The sequence below is a fragment of the Rhinichthys klamathensis genome, unplaced genomic scaffold (genome assembly GCF_029890125.1).
Source record: "Rhinichthys klamathensis goyatoka isolate OS25496 unplaced genomic scaffold, OSU_Roscu_1.1 h1tg000643l_1, whole genome shotgun sequence".
NCBI classification, from domain to species: domain Eukaryota; kingdom Metazoa; phylum Chordata; class Actinopteri; order Cypriniformes; family Leuciscidae; genus Rhinichthys; species Rhinichthys klamathensis.
This window is the reverse complement of record NW_026607089.1, coordinates 155256-178103: the sequence shown is the minus strand read 5'-3', so window position 1 is coordinate 178103 and position 22848 is coordinate 155256. Positions and strand designations below refer to the sequence as shown.

Sequence of the window (22848 nt, the reverse complement as noted above, 5' to 3'; positions counted from 1 at the left end):
TGATCATTGTGAAAGCGAGCATAATGACTAATAAAATAAGACTGCAGAATCAGAACAAAACAGTGTGTTTATTGAATGTCCAGTCATCTTTAAGTCAAGTCAAGTCACATTTATTTATATAACGCTTTTCACAATAGAGTGTTTCAAAGCAGCTTTACAGAGATAACAGGAAAATAATGCAACAAAGTTTGTTTTCAGAAGAAAATAGCATCACAGTCCAGCTTAAGTAAGTTTATTTCTACAGGGCTTTATACCGTGCAGATCTTTTCAAAGCACAGTCACAGTAATAAACAGGAAAATAACAGAATCAATGATTATGAAACTTGAGACAAACATCAAATATGAGACAAACTCAGATTCACTGTTTCTCTGATTCAGATTCACTGATTCAGATGTTTCTACCGAAGCGGAGGCCGTTCTAAAGGCCATTTTTGAAGCCGAAGCTAGATTGTGGTCAGAGGCGTCACATCGATCAGGATCTCTTGCTGATTTCAGAACTGTTCTTCTCACACTACCTTCATCATATCTTTCTATGCCAGCAATAGTAAGAGTAGTGTGCGTTTAGGAACACAGCATCAGTCACACACTGTTTAAAATTGGCCTCTGACTTTACTCAGTGATTCGTGAAGCTGGCCGTAAATAATAACCAACTGCAGAGCCGCAGATAACGCAGTTTCCAACCATCTTGAGTTCACAGAGCGGTTGAGCACTTTACGGTCATGTAACTCATGAACACACATGCGAAGCTATGACACCTAGTGGTGATTTGGAGCGCGTGCGACTGAAAGAACCAGATCTTCCCACAGAGCGAGTGGTCTTGGCCCGAATGTGTCCTCAGCCTCCTGTCAGCCAGAGCTGGGCCACGTGTGGCAATGATGCGGCAAAACACACGGTGGGAGGAGTGTGGCCCAGCTCTGTTCCACAAAAGCCTTTCCCTCGGCCCACACACCAGAGTGACGGCCTGTAGTGGCCCAGATCTGGATTACAGACTAGGACCACACATGGGCCGTAACTGGCCCGAGTCCCAGCCTTGCATGACCCGTGATGGCCCTGCACTGGGCCTGAAGAGGTTTTAGTATTGGTACAGATTCTCCAGGAGATTTGGATTACAGCACAAGAATTTAATACTTTTATGATCATTTTATTGTGTTTGTGGTGTATTTTACACCACATGATAATGGACATTTTTCACAGTAATGACAGTTCTTTTCATTCTGTTAAAACTTGTAAATTCAAAGATTAATTTTAAGCAATATTACACTTTAACATTTTTAACTGATTTAATCTTTATGATAATTTCACCATTAACGTGAGGTGCAATTTCCCCATGAAGTGCATCATGTCATGACACACGGGTCTCCTGTCCACTCCAGAGCCGGGGAGCCGACCGCTGCTGCAACAACCTGAAGTATCGAAGCTTTCCTTGTTGTTCGTATATAACTGCTGATTCAATAAAACGTGATTTTAGTTGGATCTGTTTGTCTGTCTTTAATTTTGCAGTGTTACTGTGATATTTATGTATGAATGATCATGTTAGGCTAGTAATGTAATAGCCAATGTTAGCAGTGCAGCATCTACTGGACAGCCCGAGTTTGCTTTTATATAAGTTTCGTTACCCTTGTTTGCGTTACAGACACCACTATGCAGGGACGTACGGTCAGGGTAGGCAGTGCCTCACCAAAGGAAATGTTGACATTACATTTATTAATTCCAAGAGCTTCATTAATTCACCACATTATTAATTGCATTTATTTTATTCCAAATATTAATTTTTGTTACAAAAATTTTCAGGAATGCACATATAATATACTCCTTTTGCCATTTTTGCTCCTAAAAAACATTGTTTCATGCAGGAAATTCAAGGCCATGGTCATTGAGGCAGAGGTTAGCAGTGCCTCTTTGGTCCATAGAACGTAGTTTACGTAGATTTGCGCATGCGCAGTCAGTTCTCATGTTGTCTTGAATTATCAACTTTGAGGCAGAGACCAAGCTTGCTTCATGTCACGTGATCCAATTGCTCTCACTCACTCCGCGCTTCCCGCTACCAGTGTTGCCAGATTGGGCGGTTTTGCAATCTATTTTGCGGGCAAAATGGGTTTGGGCGGGTGGATAAAAATTGGGCTGGTTTCGGATCGGTTCGGCGGGTTTTTGTAGCCGAAACACCGGCACTTCAGATCCTTCTTTCGGCGACCCCTCTGTTCATCAGGCAGTAGTCTCACTCACTCACACACACACACACACACACACTACAGCTCTGGCTGACGTGCCCTCTAAACTCACAATAGACACTCCCTCCAACTACCTTCGGTGTAGGCTACTTTTGCGCCCATTCCTTATTCCTTTTTTAACTAAAAACATGCTTTCTTCTTTATTCGTTTTTAGACTGGTGAAACAATATTCACATACAGACTTATTTTCCTTATACAATGCTTAGATAGGCTATTTAATTGAAAATCAAATAAGTGACATAAAACTTTTTTCCGTTTTACGAAATTTTATTTCTCAATTTTATTTGCGTTGACTTGGAAGATATAGATAACTGCCTACTGAGCCCGGGAAGTCACCTGTAAAAAAATAAATAAAAAAATCGTCTCCTCAGTTTATAAACCGTATAGGCTGTAAAATGTAGCTACTCGCGGATTTGTCTGTGCCGGCTGATTCAACCAGGCCAGCTGTTTGGGTGCGGCCGGCTGCACGGATACCATTGTGTTTAAACTTTATTTTTCTTTATTTACTTGTATCTTTGAAGTCAATTTTTAAAAAGGAAAAGCTCAGTAGCCTATAATATAATAAGCAATAAAAGACTTCTAGCCTAAAACAAAAACAATTCAAAAACTTTAAATGTTAGGTTATATAAAAATAAAACATTAATAAATTATTTTATGATAAACATATTACTGTCTTCTTAAGTGAACTCATTTATAGTTATAAACGCAAATAATAATTGTCATTATTATTATTAGCCTACATTTTGGCTAGAGGATGCTTTTATCATAAAAAGGAACAAAGCAATTTGTCAAATGTCAGTCATAATAGCCTACTGGTTAGACAATAATAATACAGGGCTAAGATTATTACAAATGAACACAAGTTTTGACGCATATCCAAGCAAGGGTTTGTGCAGAGTGTGAGCGCGCACTGCTGCATGGCACGGAGGCGCGGGCGCGAACACTTGCGTTTTTCTATCAACAGTGGAAACAACTTAAAATACTCTATCATTTCTGGTCATAGAAAATAAAAAATACACCATTCGCAACTACTTTTATTTGTGTAAACTCACAATAACAAGAAAACGTTGTGCTTTTGTAAAATAAAAGAAAACAATCAGTCGTGCTCTTTTATTGTCTCCGTGAACTGGATCATGTCTCAAAAATGAACTGAAACAAAATATAGCCTATGTAGGCTAAAGCTTGAAATGTCCACTTTTAAACGAACAAATTCGAATCGAAAGCAAATACAGTCTGATGATATGAATTTCTTATCTAAAGGCACATCTTACAGCGGAGATTTCCAGCCGATTTAGAAAATAGGCTACTAGTTTATTTATTAACAATTAAAATGCCTCGTTACTTTTTTAGAAACATTTATTATTAATAGCCTATAAATCATCTATAGCCTTAGAAATATAGTGTTTGGCCTTAGAAAACCAGTAAAATCGACATTTTGTCCATATCAATTAAAAGTTTAATAAAGGGGCAAAAAGTCATAAACAAAAATCTGAAAATACGTCAATATATAGGCTATATATATATAGGCTATATATATTTTTTGCGCAGCATTTGGTGTAGATATAGGCCTACAGTTCACATTCAAATTTTGGTGCTCAACTTTGCGTTTTGAAACTACAACATTCATTTTTCAATTACGGGTTAAAAAAGGAAAAACGCATGGAAGCAAAAGTACACCCCGACCAATGGGTAATTTTAAAGCTTGTTCATGATTTCAATGTGTTTAAACGAGAAAACAAGCCAAAAAAATTGGGCGGTGTTTTGTGCATTCTCGCGGTTTTTGACGAGGTTTTGGGCTGGAAAACCTTGCTGGCATCTGGCAACCCTGCCCGCTACTAGCATCTAGCGGCGCCGGTGTTCTGACGATTTGTGCTGCCTTGTCGAAAAATGCTACCGTAGCGCGAATCGATCACAGAATGTCGATTAATTAGTATTGAGAATTCAATTCTCAATACTAGTTCTACTCGATCTTAGCGCTGCGTTCGACACTATAGATCATAAAATACTCCTGGATCGACTACAAAACTACACTGGTGTTCAGGGACAGGCATTAAGCTGGTTCAGATCGTACTTATCAGACCGTTACCATTTTGTCTGTTTAAATGGGGAAAAATCGAAGATAACGTCAGTAGACTATGGAGTGCCGCAAGGATCGGTGTTAGGCCCTCTGCTATTCTCAATATATATGCTGCCACTTGGTAATATTATAAGAAAACATGGAATTAATTTCCACTGCTATGCTGATGACACTCAATTATATATTTCATCACGACCAGATGAATACACTAACTTATCTAAATTGACAGAATGTCTTAAAGATATAAAATGCTGGATGACGTGTAATTTCCTGCTACTAAATCCAGATAAAACTGAGGTATTACTTATTGGTCCAAAAAACTACCCACAAAATCTCTTACAATACAACTTTAATATAGAAGGATGTCCTGTTACCTTATCGACTACAGTAAAAGACCTGGGTGTTATACTAGACCGCAACTTGTCTTTCGAAAATCATATTTCGTATGTTACAAGAACAGCCTTTTTCCACCTTAGAAATATTGCTAAATTACGTAACATGCTATCTGTTTCTGATGCAGAAAAGTTAGTTCATGCATTCATGACCTCGAGACTAGATTATTGTAATGCTTTATTAGCTGGTTGTCCTGCATCTTCAATAAACAAGCTACAGTTAGTCCAAAATGCAGCCGCTAGAGTTCTTACTAGGTCAAGAAAATATGATCATATAACACCGATTCTATCATCTCTGCACTGGTTACCTATCAAGTTCCGTATCAATTACAAAGTACTACTACTGACCTATAAAGCCCTAAATGGTTTAGCTCCTGTGTATTTAATGGACCTTCTATCGCCCTACAATCCATCGCGTTCTTTAAGATCCCGAAATTCGAGGCTTCTGGTCATTCCTAGGATATCTAAGTCCACTAAAGGAGGGAGGGCGTTCTCACATTTAGCTCCTAAACTCTGGAATAGCCTTCCTGATACTGTTCGTGGCTCAGACTCGCTCTCCCAGTTCAAAACTAGATTAAAGACGCATCTCTTCAGCCAAGCGTTCACATAATGCTTACCTTTTATACCACTGTTGAATCAGATCGACTGCATTAATATTATGAACAGCAGCTACGCTAATTATTTCCCATCTGCTTTTCTGCTGTTATCTCGGGACGCTAGTCCCGAGGTAAATAGCGTTCGTCAGCTCCAGTTTGTATCCAGCCTCTCACGGAGACTTCAGACGCTCCAACACCTGCGATGAGACGACTCGACGCCTATGAAGAGACGACTCGACGCCTGTGAAGAGACGACTCGACGCCTGTGAAGAGACGACTCAACGCCGGCGATATGTTATGCCCTAAATTAATACATGATGATTAACTAACTATATTATTCTATGTACATTTCTGAAATGCACTTTCTGTAAAGCTGCTTTGAAACAATATGTATTGTGAAAAGCGCTATACAAATAAATTTGAATTGAATTGAATTGAATTAATATTAAATGAAATACAATTATAACACAATTCTAAGTTATGAGTAGCTACTGTATACTGTAGACTACTGTTTTTATTTTTAAAACGGTGTGAAAAGTAAAAATTATCTTCAAATATTAATCTTTGACTTGTTAAAGCACACCTTTCCTTAGTAACTGAAACTTTCAGTTATTCTTGTTCAGCTGACTGACCGTACAAATATTCATATGGTAGTTGGCATTTTTAAAAGGGAAATTACTTTATAACACATGAAAATTTACCTTTTGTTAAAAAAAAACTGAGTCTGCACATGCGCATAACCAGTAAGTAGCAAATCTCGATGGGTAGCATGAATCGTCAGAACACCGGCGATGCTGTCAACCTAGTTCGATGGCTGTGAACCGTTGGATATTTGGATATTATGGATATGTATTACTAAGATTTTCAACATTGTCTATGAAGAAAAAAAAGAGTAAGAAAGTAAGCACCCCCTTCAAAATGTAAATTAGTAATTTATTTATTATTTTTAAAACCCTTATATTGTCTTGTGTGTGTTGTCTGATGCTGGGCTAACGTAGGCCTGCTGTGCGCTGACACCAAAATGTTCTCTCTTCCATACCCTGGTGCGCCGTCACCTCTGCCACATTTGCACTGTATGTCTATTTGTGCGATTATGGTGCATTTCGTAAGGGTTAAAAATGCTGTTTTGTATTTCTCTTTTTTAATCCTGGTGCGCCGTCGCTCTCGCCTAGCGCAGTTTGTAGGAGCGAATAAGCTGTTTTTGTACTTTAAAGCTGTACTGCTGACACAAAGTTTTCTGACTGTAGCCTACTAAAATCCTGGTGCGGCGTCACCAGACCAAATAGTGTGTGTGTGTGTGTGTGGCTGTCTGTGTGCGTTTGCGCATTTTGAAGGAGTGATCAGGCTGCTTGTCGGTTCGCTGACACCGCGCCGGCGCCGCCTCCCTCTCTTGTCCCGCACAAAACAGTTGTTTGTTGTATAGCCTAAGTCATAAGATATGTGTCCATTAATTTGATTATTCGATTTGATTGTGCATTAGCCTCACATATGACTGACTTTGCTGTATGCAGGCAGCGATGTGATGATGCCTGATATGAACTTGGGTTGCTACATTAACTGAATGAATATATGAACATACATGCCACATTGATAGGTCACAGCCTACCCATGACAAGATTTCACAGCACGTTACTGCCACTATGCTACTAGCCGCTACACGAAACCACGAAACACGTCTTTTTTCTGCCCCCCAGTTGCGTGCGCAAGTTTTGGTTTACATAAGGCTGAGAATTGGTAACAAGAATAAAACCTATTCTGTCTCCTTTCAGGGCCAGTTGTGGGTCATTAAATGGGCGAGGGTCTGGTTAAAAGCTGGTGTTGATATGGTTTATTAATGGCTGAGAATCGGCGCCAGTATTAAAACCAGTTCTGGCCCAGTTCATGTCCTGTTATGGTTGTTAAATGGCTAGACTTGGGCTAGTGTTGGCATGGGCTAGTGTTGCTAGTGTTGGCCTGGGCTAGTGTTGGCCTGTACTAGTGTTGCTAGTGTTGGCCTGGGCTAGTGTTGGCCTGTACTAGTGTTGCTAGTGTTGGCCTGGGCTAGTGTTGGCCTGGGCTAGTGTTGCTAGTGTTGGCCTGGGCTAGTGTTGGCCTGGGCTAGTGTTGCTAGTGTTGGCCTGGGCTAGTGTTGCTAGTGTTGGCCTGGGCTAGTGTTGGCCTGTGTGGTCCATGTCTCCCGGATCTGAGCCGCTGCTGGGCCGTATATGCCGAGGGAAGTGGGTTCTGTGGAGCTGCGCCAGATTAAGTTTGCTATGTGGGTTATTGATTCATAATGTTAGTTTGATCATTCCAATAAATGAAGTGTGTGTGCATCATTTCTATTAGTAAATACCATTTCAAATGAACATTTATTGACACAAATGACATTTTATAAATGCATATGGATGAGTTATATACATTTATAGATATGTTTGTATTATGTTTATTTCTATCATATCACACTGGAAAACCACACGACTCTTTCTAGTCTTTGATGACGTTGCAGCGCGGCTTCACGTGCATAATGAACTGTGTTGTGTGTGTGTGTTTGAGAGAGAGAGAGAGAGAGAGAGAGAGAGAGAGAGAGAGAGAGAGAGAGAGAGAGAGAGAGAGAGAGAGAGAGAGATCAACTGTGTGATCTCATGCTGTCATGGTGAAACATCGCGATGGAATTCACGCGTCCTAAAGTTTGTGCGGCTTTCCGTCAGTGAGTGAAGATGAAGATGAAGATGAGGATGAGGATGAGGATGAGGGTCTCGCTGCTGCTGATGATGATGATCTTCTGTTGCGGATTCGTGTTTTGTGATCAGAATCATTCGGATCATCATGTTCAGAGAGTTTTTCCAGTCATATCGATTAATTACGATTATGTCCAGATGCCGTTCGAGGTCTCGCTCTGGATTCTGCTCGCGTCACTCATGAAACTGGGTGAGAAACTCATCAGTATTAAAACACTTTCATGATTATTATTATTATATCAGTTAATCACGAATATTGTAAGGATTATTATTAGTAGTAAAAGTTGCTGATCTGCTGTTTGTTTTGGCAACAGGTTTGTGTTTACTGTCTGAACTGTATGATGCGAGTTTATGTCAAACAGAGATACAACATTTCAAACGCATTATTCGTTCGTGTTAGATTAGCTAGTTAGTTTATTCTTGTGCGAGTGGCTCTGTTTCTCTCTGACCTCATTATGAGAGTTTATCTGAGTCTCCAGCTGCATTGAAGAAGTGTGTGTGAGGAGATAGAGCTGAAACACACACACACACACACACACACACACTCACTCACTCACTCACTCACTCACTCACTCACTCACTCAAGCACACTCTCTCTCACACACACACATACACTCAAGCACACACTCTCTCTCTCTCTCTCTCTCTCTCTCTCTCTCTCTCTCTCTCTCTCTCTCTCTCTCTCTCTCTGTGTGTGTTTGTTTGTCATGTCAACAGAAGCACACGGGATGTTTCCAATCAGCTCTGTCATAGGAAAACATTGTTTACTTTTGACACAATTTTCTGAATTTTGAGTAAATATGTGTAATATACACTCACCGGCCACTTTATTAGGTACCCCATGCTAGTAACGGGTTGGACCCCCTTTTGCCTTCAGAACTGCCTCAATTCTTCGTGGCATAGATTCAACAAGGTGCTGGAAGCATTCCTCAGGGAGTTTGGTCCATATTGACATGATGGCATCACACAGTTGCCGCAGATTTGTCGGCTGCACATCCATGATGCGAATCTCCCGTTCCACCACATCCCAAAGATGCTCTATTGGGTTGAGATCTGGTGACTGTGGAGGCCATTTTAGTACAGTGAACTCATTGTCATGTTCAAGAAACCAATTTGAAATGATTAGAGCTTTGTGACATGGTGGAAGTAGCCATCAGAGGATGGGTACATGGTGGCCATAAAGGGATGGACATGGTCAGAAACAATGCTCAGGTAGGCCGTGGCATTTAAACGATGCCCAATTGGCACTAAGGGGCCTAAAGTGTGCCAGGAAAACATCCCCCACACCATTACACCACCACCACCAGCCTGCACAGTGGTAACAAGGCATGATGGTTCCATGTTCTCATTCTGTTTACGCCAAATTCTGACTCTAACATCTGAATGTCTCAACAGAAATCGAGACTCATCAGACCAGGCAACATTTTTCCAGTCTTCAACTGCTCAATTTTGGTGAGCTCTTGCAAATTGTAGCCTCTTTTTCCTATTTGTAGTGGAGATGAGTGGTACCCGGTGGAGTCTTCTGCTGTTGTAGCCCATCCGCCTCAAGGTTGTGCGTGTTGTGGCTTCACAAATGCTTTGCTGCATACCTCGGTTGTAACGAGTGGTTATTTCAGTCACTGTTGCCCTTCTATCAGCTCGAACCAGTCTGGCCATTCTCCTCTGACCTCTGGCATCAACAAGGCATTTCCGCCCACAGAACTGCCGCTCACTGGATGTTTTTTCTTTTTCGGACCATTCTCTGTAAACCCTAGAGATGGTTGTGCGTGAAAATCCCAGTAGATTAGCAGTTTCTGAAATACTCAGACCAGCCCTTTTGGCACCAACAATCATGCCACGTTCAAAGTCACTCAAATCAACTTTCTTCCCCATACTGATGCTCGGTTTGAACTGCAGGAGATTGTCTTGACCATGTCTACATGCCTAAATGCACTGAGTTGCCGCCATGTGATTGGCTGCTTAGAAATTAAGTGTTAACGAGCAGTTGGACAGGTGTACCTAATAAAGTGGCCGGTGAGTGTATATTGCACGCACAACCCTAACCCTCTGCCGTCATTACATTGTCCATTAAATAAACCATTATTGACATGCTCTCTAGATCAATGTACAGTACTTTACTGACATTATTGTGTTTATATGCATTTTTGATATAATGTTAAGAAAAAGAAAAGTGCAATATAGGCCTAGCAATGACAAATCAATCAACAGTGTAGAATTAGAATAAGGTGCCAAATATTTAATAAAATAAATACTTATTTATCAGTCCAGCCCAGAGAGGAAGAGGATGTTGAGGAAGGCCAAGTCAAGTCAAGTCACCGTCATTTATACAGCGCTTTAACAATATTATTTACAGCTTTACAGTGATAACAGGAGATTACAGTAACAGAGATTGTTTGGCTTTACAGCAGCTCTAGAATAAAGTTATTGTCAGAGTTCTATCACTTCTGTCTAGTTTATATCTTGGTTTGGTGACAGAGCTCCCGGTTTGTCATGTGCTTGTGTTCTAGTCCTGTTAGTTGTGAGCTCATGCTTGTCAGGTGTTTGTTTGTGCCATGTGCTCTCCTGTCGATTGTCCAACCCCTCCCTGATTTCCTGATTGGTTCATTTGCCCCACCTGTCCTCCCTCGTTTCCTGCTTTTGTTTTCCTGCTAACCCTAACCCTACATTGCGACTAAATCTTCACTCTGGTGACTAAATGTTTATCAATAGCCATTGGCTAATAAATTCGTGACCAGAATTTTGAGATCGCAATAGACGTGAAGGACTATAATGCGTTAAGAGCTCGCTCAAGTACTGGGAGCTAAACCATTTAGTGCTTTGTAAGTAATCAGCAAGATTTTAAATTGTATACGATGTTTAATAGGGAGCCAATGCAGTGTTGACAGAACCGGGCTAATATGGTCATACTTCCTGGTTCTGGTAAGAACTCGAGCCGCTGCGTTTTGAACTAGCTGTAGTTTGTTTATTAAGCGTGCAGGGCAACCACCCAGTAGAGCATTACAGTAATCTAGCCTTGAGGTCATGAACGCATGAACTTACTGTTCCGCATTTCCCAATGAGAGCATATGGCGTAATTTAGATATATTTTTAAGATGGAAGAATGCGGTTTTACAGATACTAGACACGTGACTTTCAAATGAAAGATTGATATCAAAGAGCACCCACACACACACACACACACACAGGTTCCTAACCGACGACGAAGACTTGACAGAGCAGCCATCAAGTGTTAGACAGTATTCTAGGTTATTACGTGCAGAGGTTTTTGGTTCAATCATTAAAAAACTCTAACTGTAATTAAGTATTAAATTAAGTTGTAGGAAATTACTAGTCATCCAGTTATTTATATCAGCTATGCACTCCGTTAGTTTTGTGGATTGGTAAGTTTCGTCAGGGCGTGAAGAAATATACAGCTGAGTATCATCGGCATAACAGTGAAAACTAATGCCATGCTTCCTAATGATATCTCCTAAGGGTAGCATGTACAGAGTGTGTGTGTGTGTGTGTGTGTGTGTAGCATGTACAGAGTGAACAGCAGCGGCCCTAGTACTGAGCCTTGTGGTACGCCATACTGAACTTGTGATCGATAAGACATCTCTTCATTTACTGCTACAAACTGATAACGGTCAGTTAAGTATGATTTAAACCATGCTAGTGCAACTCCACTAATGCCAACATGATTTTTGAGTCTATTTAAAAGAATGTTGTGGTCAATAGTATCAAATGCAGCACTAAGATCGAGTAACACTAATAGAGAGATACAACCACGATCGGATGATAAGAGCAAATCGTTTGTGACTCTGATGAGAGCTGTCTCAGTGCCATGGTACGGTCTAAATCCGGACTGAAAATCCTCACAGATATCATTTCTTTCAAGAAAGGAACACAGTTGTGAGGATACTGCTTTTTCTAATATCTTTGACAGAAAAAGTAGATTCGAGATCGGCCTGAAAATTGACTAATTCTGTAGGATCAAGTTTAATTTTTTAAGTTTAACGGTTTAATAATCGCCAGCTTAAAAGTTTTCGGTACATATCCAAAAGACAAAGATGAATTAATGATATTAAGAAGAGGATCTTTGACCTCTGGAAATCTCTTTCAGCAGCTTAGTCGGTATAGGATCTAACATACAAGTTGTTGATGTTGTTGATTCAATGAATGAATGGAAGTTTTCCTCAGGGAGACTACAATGCACCGTCTGATGCGATACTGTAGTAGACGGTTGCATAGTTATTATTTTCTCTCTAATATAAAAGAGAGATTACTGTGTCATTACTGCTGTGCTGTTTGGAAACGTTTGGGGTTGAAGCTTTATTTCTTGTTAATTTAGCCACGGTTACAAATAAATACCTAGCGTTGTGTTTGTTTTCTTCTAAGAGGGCTAAAAAAAGATCTAGCAGTTTTTAAGGCCTCTCTGTACGCAATCGTGCTCTCTTTCCACAAAATGCGATAAACCTCTAGTTTTGTTTTCTTCCAGTTTCGCTCCATGTTTCTGGCTGCGCTCTTAAGGGCCTGAGTGTGTGTGTGTGTGTGTGTGTGTGTGTGCTCGCTGTACCACGGCATTGGACTATTTTCTTTAAGTACAAAGAAGCAACTGTGTCTAAAAAGCTGGAAAAGAGAGAGTAAATAGTTTCTGTTGCAACATCGAGTTCTTCTAAACTGAAGATGCTGATGAGATGAAACCGATCCGGAAGATCACCAACAATAAGGACTTTATCTGCAGCCGGTACTAACTCTGATAGAAAATCAGCAATCAGGCTCTTAATGGATTGTTCTAAAGTGTTTTGCTCAGCGTATGTATTGTAATGTTGCTGTTGAATTTGAAATTGATGTGTGTCTGTGTGTCTCTGTGTGTGCGTGTGTTTCTGTCTGTGTGTGTGTGTGCGTGTGTGTGTCTGTCTGTGTATCTGTGTGCGTGTGTGTTTGTCTGTCTGTCTGTCTGTCTGTCTGTGTGTGTGTGCGAGTGTGTTTGTCTGTCTGTGTGTCTGTGTGTCTGTGTGTCCGTGTGTGTCTGTGTGTGCGTGTGTGTGTCTGTGTGTGTGTGTGTCTGTGTGTGTCTGTGTGTGTTTGTGTGCGTGTGTGTGTGTGTGCGTGTGTGTGTGTGCGTGTGTGTACGTGTGTGTTTGTCTGTCTGTCTGTCTGTGTGTGGCTGTGTGTGTGTGTGTGTGTGTGTCTGTCTGTGTGTCCGTGTGTGTGTGTGTGTTTGTGTGTGTGTCCATGTGTGTGTGTGTGTGTTTGTGTGTGCGTGTGTGTTTGTCTGTGTGTGTGTGCGTGTGTGTTTGTCTGTGTGTGTGCGTGTGTGTTTGTCTGTGTGTGCGTGTGTGTGTGTGTGCGTGTGTGTGTGTGTGTGCGTGTGTGTGCGTGTGTTTGTGTGTGTGTCTGTCTGTGTGTCCGTGTGTCTGTGTGTGTGCGTGTGTGTTTGTCTGTGTGTCCATGTGTGTGTGTGTCTGTGTGTGTGTCCATGTGTGTGTGTGTCTGTGTTTGTGTGTGCGTGTGTGTTTGTCTGTGTGTGTGTGCGTGTGTGTTTGTCTGTGTGTGTGTGTGTGTGTGTGTGTGTGTGCGTGTGTGTTTGTCTGTGTGTGTGTGCGTGTGTGTGTGTGTGTGTGTGTGTGCGTGTGTGTGTCTGCGTGTGTTTGTCTGTTCTGTCTGTCTCTGTGTGTGTGTGTGTTTGTCTATGTCTATCTGTCTGTCTGTCTGTCTGTGTGTGTCTGTCTGTGTGTCCGTGTGTGTGTGTGTGTGGTCAGGCTTCCACCTGATCCCGCATGTGTCCGCTGTGGTTCCTGAGAGCTGTCTGCTGATCGTGGTGGGGCTGCTGGTCGGGGGTCTGATCCGTGTGCTGGGCGGGAAGGTTCCGGTCCTCGACTCTCAGCTCTTCTTCTTGTGTCTACTGCCGCCCATCATTCTGGACGCCGGATACTTCCTTCCCATCAGGCCCTTCTCCGAGAACGCCGGCACCATCCTGATGTTCGCGGTGGTGGGGACGCTGTGGAACGTGTTCTTCATGGGTGCGGTGCTGTACGGTGTGTGTCGGCTGGAGGAGCGCCTGGCCTCGGTGGATCTGCTGTCCTGTCTGCTGTTCTCCTCCATCGTCTCAGCCGTGGATCCCGTGGCGGTGCTCGCCGTCTTCCAGGAGATACACATCAACGAGCTTCTGCACATTCTAGTGTTCGGGGAGTCTCTGCTGAACGACGCCGTGACCGTGGTGAGAATGACGAATCTGCAGCTGAAACATTTCAAGAGTTTCCCAAACTGTCCCTCGTCTTCATCAGTCAGAAGCTCCATCTGACAGATCAATGAAAGCCTCACAGTGTTTCACTCAGTGATTGACTTACAGTGGCTCTGATGATGATGAACCAGCTGAAGGTCACACACTCCTCACTGAAGCTCACACACTCCCCACTGAAGCTCACACACTCCTCACTGAAGCTCACACACTCCCCACTGAAGCTCACACACTCCCCACTGAAGCTCACACACTCCCCACTGAAGCTCACACACTCCCCACTGAAGCTCACACACTCCTCACTGAAGCTCACACACTCCCCACTGAAGCTCACACACTCCCCACTGCAGCTCACACACTCCCCACTGAAGCTCACACACTCCCCACTGAAGCTCACACACTCCTCTCTGAAGCTCACACACTCCTCACTGAAGCTCACACACTCCCCACTGAAGCTCACACACTCCTCACTGAAGCTCACACACTCCCCACTGAAGCTCACACACTCCCCACTGAAGCTCACACACTCCTCACTGAAGCTCACACACTCCCCACTGAAGCTCACACACTCCTCACTGAAGCTCACACACTCCCCACTGAAGCTCACACACTCCCCACTGAAGCTCACACACTCCTCACTGAAGCTCACACACTCCCCACTGAAGCTCACACACTCCCCACTGAAGCTCACACACTCCTCACTGAAACTCACACACTCCCCACTGAAGCTCACACACTCCTCACTGAAGCTCACACACTCCCCACTGAAGCTCACACACTCCCCACTGAAGCTCACACACTCCTCACTGAAGCTCACACACTCCTCACTGAAGCTCACACACTCCCCACTGAAGCTCACACACTCCCCACTGAAGCTCACACACTCCTCACTGAAGGTCACACACTCCTCACTGAAGCTCACACACTCCCCACTGAAGCTCACACACTCCTCACTGAAGCTCACACACTCCCCACTGAAGCTCACACACTCCTCACTGAAGCTCACACACTCCTCACTGAAGCTCACACACTCCCCACTGAAGCTCACACACTCCCCACTGAAGCTCACACACTCCCCACTGAAGCTCACACACTCCTCACTGAAGCTCACACACTCCCCACTCAAGCTCACACACTCCTCACTGAAACTCACACACTCCCCACTGAAGCTCACACACTCCCCACTGAAGCTCACACACTCCCCACTGAAGCTCACACACTCCCCACTGAAGCTCACAGACTCCAGACTGAAGCTCACACACTCCCCACTGAAGCTCACACACTCCAGTCCTCACTGCAGCTCACACACTCCTCACTGAAGCTCACACACTCCTCACTGAAGCTCACACACTCCTCACTGAAGCTCACACACTCCCCACTGAAGCTCACACACTCCCCACTGAAGCTCACACACTCCTCACTGAAGCCCACACACTCCTCACTGAAACTCACACACTCCTCACTGAAGCTCACACACTCCTCACTGAAGCTCACACACTCCCCACTGAAGCTCACACACTCCTCACTGAAGCTCACACACTCCCCACTGAAGCTCACACACTCCCCACAGAAGCTCACACACTCCCCACTGAAGCTCACACACTCCTCACTGAAGCTCACACACTCCCCACTGAAGCTCACACACTCCCCACTGAAGCTCACACACTCCCCACTGAAGCTCACACACTCCCCACTGAAGCTCACACACTCCTCACTGCAGCTCACACACTCCTCACTGAAGCTCACACACTCCTCACTGAAGCTCACACACTCCCCACTGAAGCTCACACACTCCCCACTGAAGCTCACACACTCCTCACTGAAGCTCACACACTCCCCACTGAAGCTCACACACTCCCCACTGAAGCTCACACACTCCCCACTGAAGCTCACAGACTCCAGACTGAAGCTCACACACTCCAGTCCTCACTGCAGCTCACACACTCCTCACTGAAGCTCACACACTCCTCACTGAAGCTCACACACTCCTCACTGAAGCTCACACACTCCCCACTGAAGCTCACACACTCCCCACTGAAGCTCACACACTCCTCACTGAAGCCCACACACTCCTCACTGAAACTCACACACTCCTCACTGAAGCTCACACACTCCTCACTGAAGCTCACACACTCCCCACTGAAGCTCACACACTCCTCACTGAAGCTCACACACTCCCCACTGAAGCTCACACACTCCCCACAGAAGCTCACACACTCCCCACTGAAGCTCACACACTCCTCACTGAAGCTCACACACTCCCCACTGAAGCTCACACACTCCCCACTGAAGCTCACACACTCCCCACTGAAGCTCACACACTCCCCACTGAAGCTCACACACTCCCCACTGAAGCTCACACACTCCTCACTGCAGCTCACACACTCCTCACTGAAGCTCACACACTCCTCACTGAAGCTCACACACTCCCCACTGAAGCTCACACACTCCCCACTGAAGCTCACACACTCCCCACTGAAGCTCACACACTCCCCACTGAAGCTCACACACTCCTCACTGAAGCTCACACACTCCTCACTGAAGCTCACACACTCCCCACTGAAGCTCACACACTCCTCACTGAAGCTCACACACTCCCCACTGAAGCTCACACACTCCCCACTGAAGCTCACACACTCCTCACTGAAGCTCACACACTCCCCACTGAAGCTCACACACTCCTCACTGAAGCTCACACACTCCCCACTGAAGCTCACACACTCCCCACTGAAGCTCACACACTCCTCACTGAAGCTCACACACTCCCCACTGAAGCTCACACACTCCCCACTGAAGCTCACACACTCCTCACTGAAACTCACACACTCCCCACTGAAGCTCACACACTCCTCACTGAAGCTCACACACTCCCCACTGAAGCTCACACACTCCCCACTGAAGCTCACACACTCCTCACTGAAGCTCACACACTCCTCACTGAAGCTCACACACTCCCCACTGAAGCTCACACACTCCCCACTGAAGCTCACACACTCCTCACTGAAGGTCACACACTCCTCACTGAAGCTCACACACTCCCCACTGAAGCTCACACACTCCTCACTGAAGCTCACACACTCCCCACTGAAGCTCACACACTCCTCACTGAAGCTCACACACTCCCCACTGAAGCTCACACACTCCCCACTGAAGCTCACACACTCCCCACTGAAGCTCACACACTCCCCACTCAAGCTCACACACTCCCCACTGAAGCTCACACACTCCCCACTGAAGCTCACACACTCCCCACTGAAGCTCACACACTCCCCACTGAAGCTCACAGACTCCAGACTGAAGCTCACACACTCCCCACTGAAGCTCACACACTCCAGTCCTCACTGCAGCTCACACACTCCTCACTGAAGCTCACACACTCCTCACTGAAGCTCACACACTCCTCACTGAAGCTCACACACTCCCCACTGAAGCTCACACACTCCCCACTGAAGCTCACACACTCCTCACTGAAGCCCACACACTCCTCACTGAAACTCACACACTCCTCACTGAAGCTCACACACTCCTCACTGAAGCTCACACACTCCCCACTGAAGCTCACACACTCCTCACTGAAGCTCACACACTCCCCACTGAAGCTCACACACTCCCCACAGAAGCTCACACACTCCCCACTGAAGCTCACACACTCCTCACTGAAGCTCACACACTCCCCACTGAAGCTCACACACTCCCCACTGAAGCTCACACACTCCCCACTGAAGCTCACACACTCCCCACTGAAGCTCACACACTCCCCACTGAAGCTCACACACTCCTCACTGCAGCTCACACACTCCTCACTGAAGCTCACACACTCCTCACTGAAGCTCACACACTCCCCACTGAAGCTCACACACTCCCCACTGAAGCTCACACACTCCTCACTGAAGCTCACACACTCCCCACTGAAGCTCACACACTCCTCACTGAAGCTCACACACTCCCCACTGAAGCTCACAGACTCCAGACTGAAGCTCACACACTCCAGTCCTCACTGCAGCTCACACACTCCTCACTGAAGCTCACACACTCCTCACTGAAGCTCACACACTCCTCACTGAAGCTCACACACTCCCCACTGAAGCTCACACACTCCCCACTGAAGCTCACACACTCCTCACTGAAGCCCACACACTCCTCACTGAAACTCACACACTCCTCACTGAAGCTCACACACTCCTCACTGAAGCTCACACACTCCCCACTGAAGCTCACACACTCCTCACTGAAGCTCACACACTCCCCACTGAAGCTCACACACTCCCCACAGAAGCTCACACACTCCCCACTGAAGCTCACACACTCCTCACTGAAGCTCACACACTCCCCACTGAAGCTCACACACTCCCCACTGAAGCTCACACACTCCCCACTGAAGCTCACACACTCCCCACTGAAGCTCACACACTCCCCACTGAAGCTCACACACTCCTCACTGCAGCTCACACACTCCTCACTGAAGCTCACACACTCCTCACTGAAGCTCACACACTCCCCACTGAAGCTCACACACTCCCCACTGAAGCTCACACACTCCCCACTGAAGCTCACACACTCCCCACTGAAGCTCACACACTCCTCACTGAAGCTCACACACTCCTCACTGAAGCTCACACACTCCCCACTGAAGCTCACACACTCCTCACTGAAGCTCACACACTCCCCACTGAAGCTCACACACTCCTCACTGAAGCTCACACACTCCTCACTGAAGCTCACACACTCCTCACTGAAGCTCACACACTCCCCACTGAAGCTCACACACTCCCCACTGAAGCTCACACACTCCCCACTGAAGCTCACACACTCCTCACTGAAGCTCACACACTCCCCACTCAAGCTCACACACTCCTCACTGAAACTCACACACTCCCCACTGAAGCTCACACACTCCCCACTGAAGCTCACACACTCCCCACTGAAGCTCACACACTCCCCACTGAAGCTCACAGACTCCAGACTGAAGCTCACACACTCCCCACTGAAGCTCACACACTCCAGTCCTCACTGAAACTCACACACTCCTCACTGAAGCTCACACACTCCTCACTGAAGCTCACACACTCCCCACTGAAGCTCACACACTCCTCACTGAAGCTCACACACTCCCCACTGAAGCTCACACACTCCCCACTGAAGCTCACACACTCCCCACTGAAGCTCACACACTCCCCACTGAAGCTCACACACTCCTCACTGAAGCTCACACACTCCCCACTGAAGCTCACACACTCCCCACTGAAACTCACACACTCCTTACTGAAGCTCACACACTCCAGTCCTCACTGAAACTCACACACTCCCCACTGAAGCTCACACACTCCAGTCCTCACTGAAACTCACACACTCCTCACTGAAGCTCACACACTCCCCACTGAAGCTCACACACTCCAGTCCTCACTGAAACTCACACACTCCTCACTGAAGCTCACACACTCCTCACTGAAGCTCACACACTCCTCACTGAAGCTCACACACTCCCCACTGAAGCTCACACACTCCTCACTGAAACTCACACACTCCCCACTGAAGCTCACACACTCCTCACTGAAGCTCACACACTCCAGTCCTCACTGAAACTCACACACTCCTCACTGAAGCTCACACACTCCCCACTGAAGCTCACACACTCCTCACTGAAGCTCACACACTCCTCACTGAAGCTCACACACTCCCCACTGAAGCTCACACACTCCCCACTGAAGCTCACACACTCCAGTCCCCACTGAAGCTCACACACTCCTCACTGAAGCTCACACACTCCCCACTGAAGCTCACACACTCCCCACTGAAGCTCACACACTCCCCACTGAAGCTCACACACTCCCCACTGAAGCTCACACACTCCTCACTGAAGCTCACACACTCCCCACTGAAGCTCACACACTCCTCACTGAAGCTCACACACTCCCCACTGAAGCTCACACACTCCTCACTGAAGCTCACACACTCCCCACTGAAGCTCACACACTCCCCACTGAAGCTCACACACTCCCCACTGAAGCTCACACACTCCCCACTGAAGCTCACACGCTCCCCACTGAAGCTCACACACTCCTCACTGAAACTCACACACTCCCCACTGAAGCTCACACACTCCTCACTGAAGCTCACACACTCCAGTCCTCACTGAAACTCACACACTCCTCACTGAAGCTCACACACTCCCCACTGAAGCTCACACACTCCCCACTGAAGCTCACACACTCCCCACTGAAGCTCACACACTCCCCACTGAAGCTCACACACTCCCCACTGAAGCTCACACGCTCCCCACTGAAGCTCACACACTCCTCACTGAAACTCACACACTCCCCACTGAAGCTCACACACTCCTCACTGAAGCTCACACACTCCAGTCCTCACTGAAACTCACACACTCCTCACTGAAGCTCACACACTCCCCACTGAAGCTCACACACTCCCCACTGAAGCTCACACACTCCCCACTGAAGCTCACACACTCCTCACTGAAGCTCACACACTCCCCACTGCAGCTCACACACTCCTCACTGAAGCTCACACACTCCTCACTGAAGCTCACACACTCCCCACTGAAGCTCACACACTCCCCACTGAAGCTCACACACTCCCCACTGAAGCTCACACACTCCTCACTGAAGCTCACACACTCCCCACTGCAGCTCACACACTCCTCACTGAAGCTCACACACTCCTCACTGAAGCTCACACACTCCTCACTGAAGCTCACACACTCCCCACTGAAGCTCACACACTCCAGTCCTCACTGAAACTCACACACTCCTCACTGAAGTTCACACACTCCCCACTGAAGCTCACACACTCCCCACTGAAGCTCACACACTCCCCACTGAAGCTCACACACTCCTCACTGAAGCTCACACACTCCCCACTGCAGCTCACACACTCCTCACTGAAGCTCACACACTCCTCACTGAAGCTCACACACTCCCCACTGAAGCTCACACACTCCAGTCCTCACTGAAACACACACACTCCTCACTGAAGCTCACACACTCCCCACTGAAGCTCACACACTCCCCACTGAAGCTCACACACTCCCCACTGAAGCTCACACACTCCCCACTGAAGCTCACACACTCCCCACTGCAGCTCACACACTCCTCACTGAAGCTCACACACTCCTCACTGAAGCTCACACACTCCTCACTGAAGCTCACACACTCCCCACTGAAGCTCACACACTCCCCACTGAAGCTCACACACTCCCCACTGAAGCTCACACACTCCCCACTGAAGCTCACACAATCCTCACTGAAGCTCACACACTCCCCACTGAAGCTCACACACTCCTCACTGAAACTCACACACTCCTCACTGAAGCTCACACACTCCCCACTGAAGCTCACACACTCCCCACTGAAGCTCACACACTCCCCACTGAAGCTCACACACTCCCCACTGAAGCTCACACACTCCCCACTGCAGCTCACACACTCCTCACTGAAGCTCACACACTCCTTACTGAAGCTCACACACTCCCCACTGAAGCTCACTCACTCCCCACTGAAGCTCACACACTCCCCACTGAAGCTCACACACTCCCCACTGAAGCTCACACACTCCTCACTGAAGCTCACACACTCCCCACTGAAGCTCACACACTCCCCACTGAAGCTCACACACTCCCCACTGAAGCTCACACACTCCCCACTGAAGCTCACACACTCCTCACTGAAGCTCACACACTCCCCACTGAAGCTCACACACTCCTCACTGAAGCTCACACACTCCCCACTGAAGCTCACACACTCCCCACTGAAGCTCACACACTCCCCACTGAAGCTCACACACTCCCCACTGAAGCTCACACACTCCTCACTGAAGCTCACACACTCCCCACTGAAGCTCACACACTCCCCACTGAAGCTCACACACTCCCCACTGAAGCTCACACACTCCTCACTGAAGCTCACACACTCCCCACTGCAGCTCACACACTCCTCACTGAAGCTCACACTCCCCACTGCAGCTCACACACTCCTCACTGAAGCTCACACACTCCCCACTGAAGCTCACACACTCCTCACTGAAGCTCACACACTCCTCACTGAAGCTCACACACTCCCCACTGAAGCTCACACACTCCCCACTGAAGCTCACACACTCCCCACTGAAGCTCACACACTCCCCACTGAAGCTCACACACTCCTCACTGAAGCTCACACACTCCCCACTGAAGCTCACACACTCCAGTCCTCACTGAAACTCACACACTCCTCACTGAAGCTCACACACTCCCCACTGAAGCTCACACACTCCCCACTGAAGCTCACACACTCCCCACTGCAGCTCACACACTCCTCACTGAAGCTCACACACTCCCCACTGCAGCTCACACACTCCTCACTGAAGCTCACACACTCCCCTCTGAAGCTCACACACTCCCCACTGAAGCTCACACACTCCCCTCTGAAGCTCACACACTCCCCACTGAAGCTCACACACTCCCCACTGAAGCTCACACACTCCTCACTGAAGCTCACACACTCCTCACTGAAGCTCACACACTCCCCACTGAAGCTCACACACTCCCCACTGAAGCTCACACACTCCTCACTGAAGCTCACACACTTAGTGCTGTTAAATATATATGAACATGCGTGTGT

The 22848-nt window shown here is 46.7% G+C and overlaps 1 protein-coding gene across 2 annotated transcripts in view; it reads left to right on the top strand.

Moving 5' to 3' along the window:
• Positions 1-8006: 8006 nt before the first annotated feature.
• Positions 8007-22848, top strand: part of slc9a1b (solute carrier family 9 member A1b) — a 44072-nt gene continuing 29230 nt past the window's right edge. For both annotated transcript variants that reach the window (XM_056241443.1, XM_056241442.1), the window contains exons 1-2: positions 8007-8200; positions 13755-14212. In XM_056241443.1, coding sequence (XP_056097418.1) covers positions 8008-8200; positions 13755-14212 — 651 coding nt within the window. In that variant the 5' untranslated portion in view covers position 8007. The remainder of the gene's footprint in view (positions 8201-13754; positions 14213-22848) is intronic.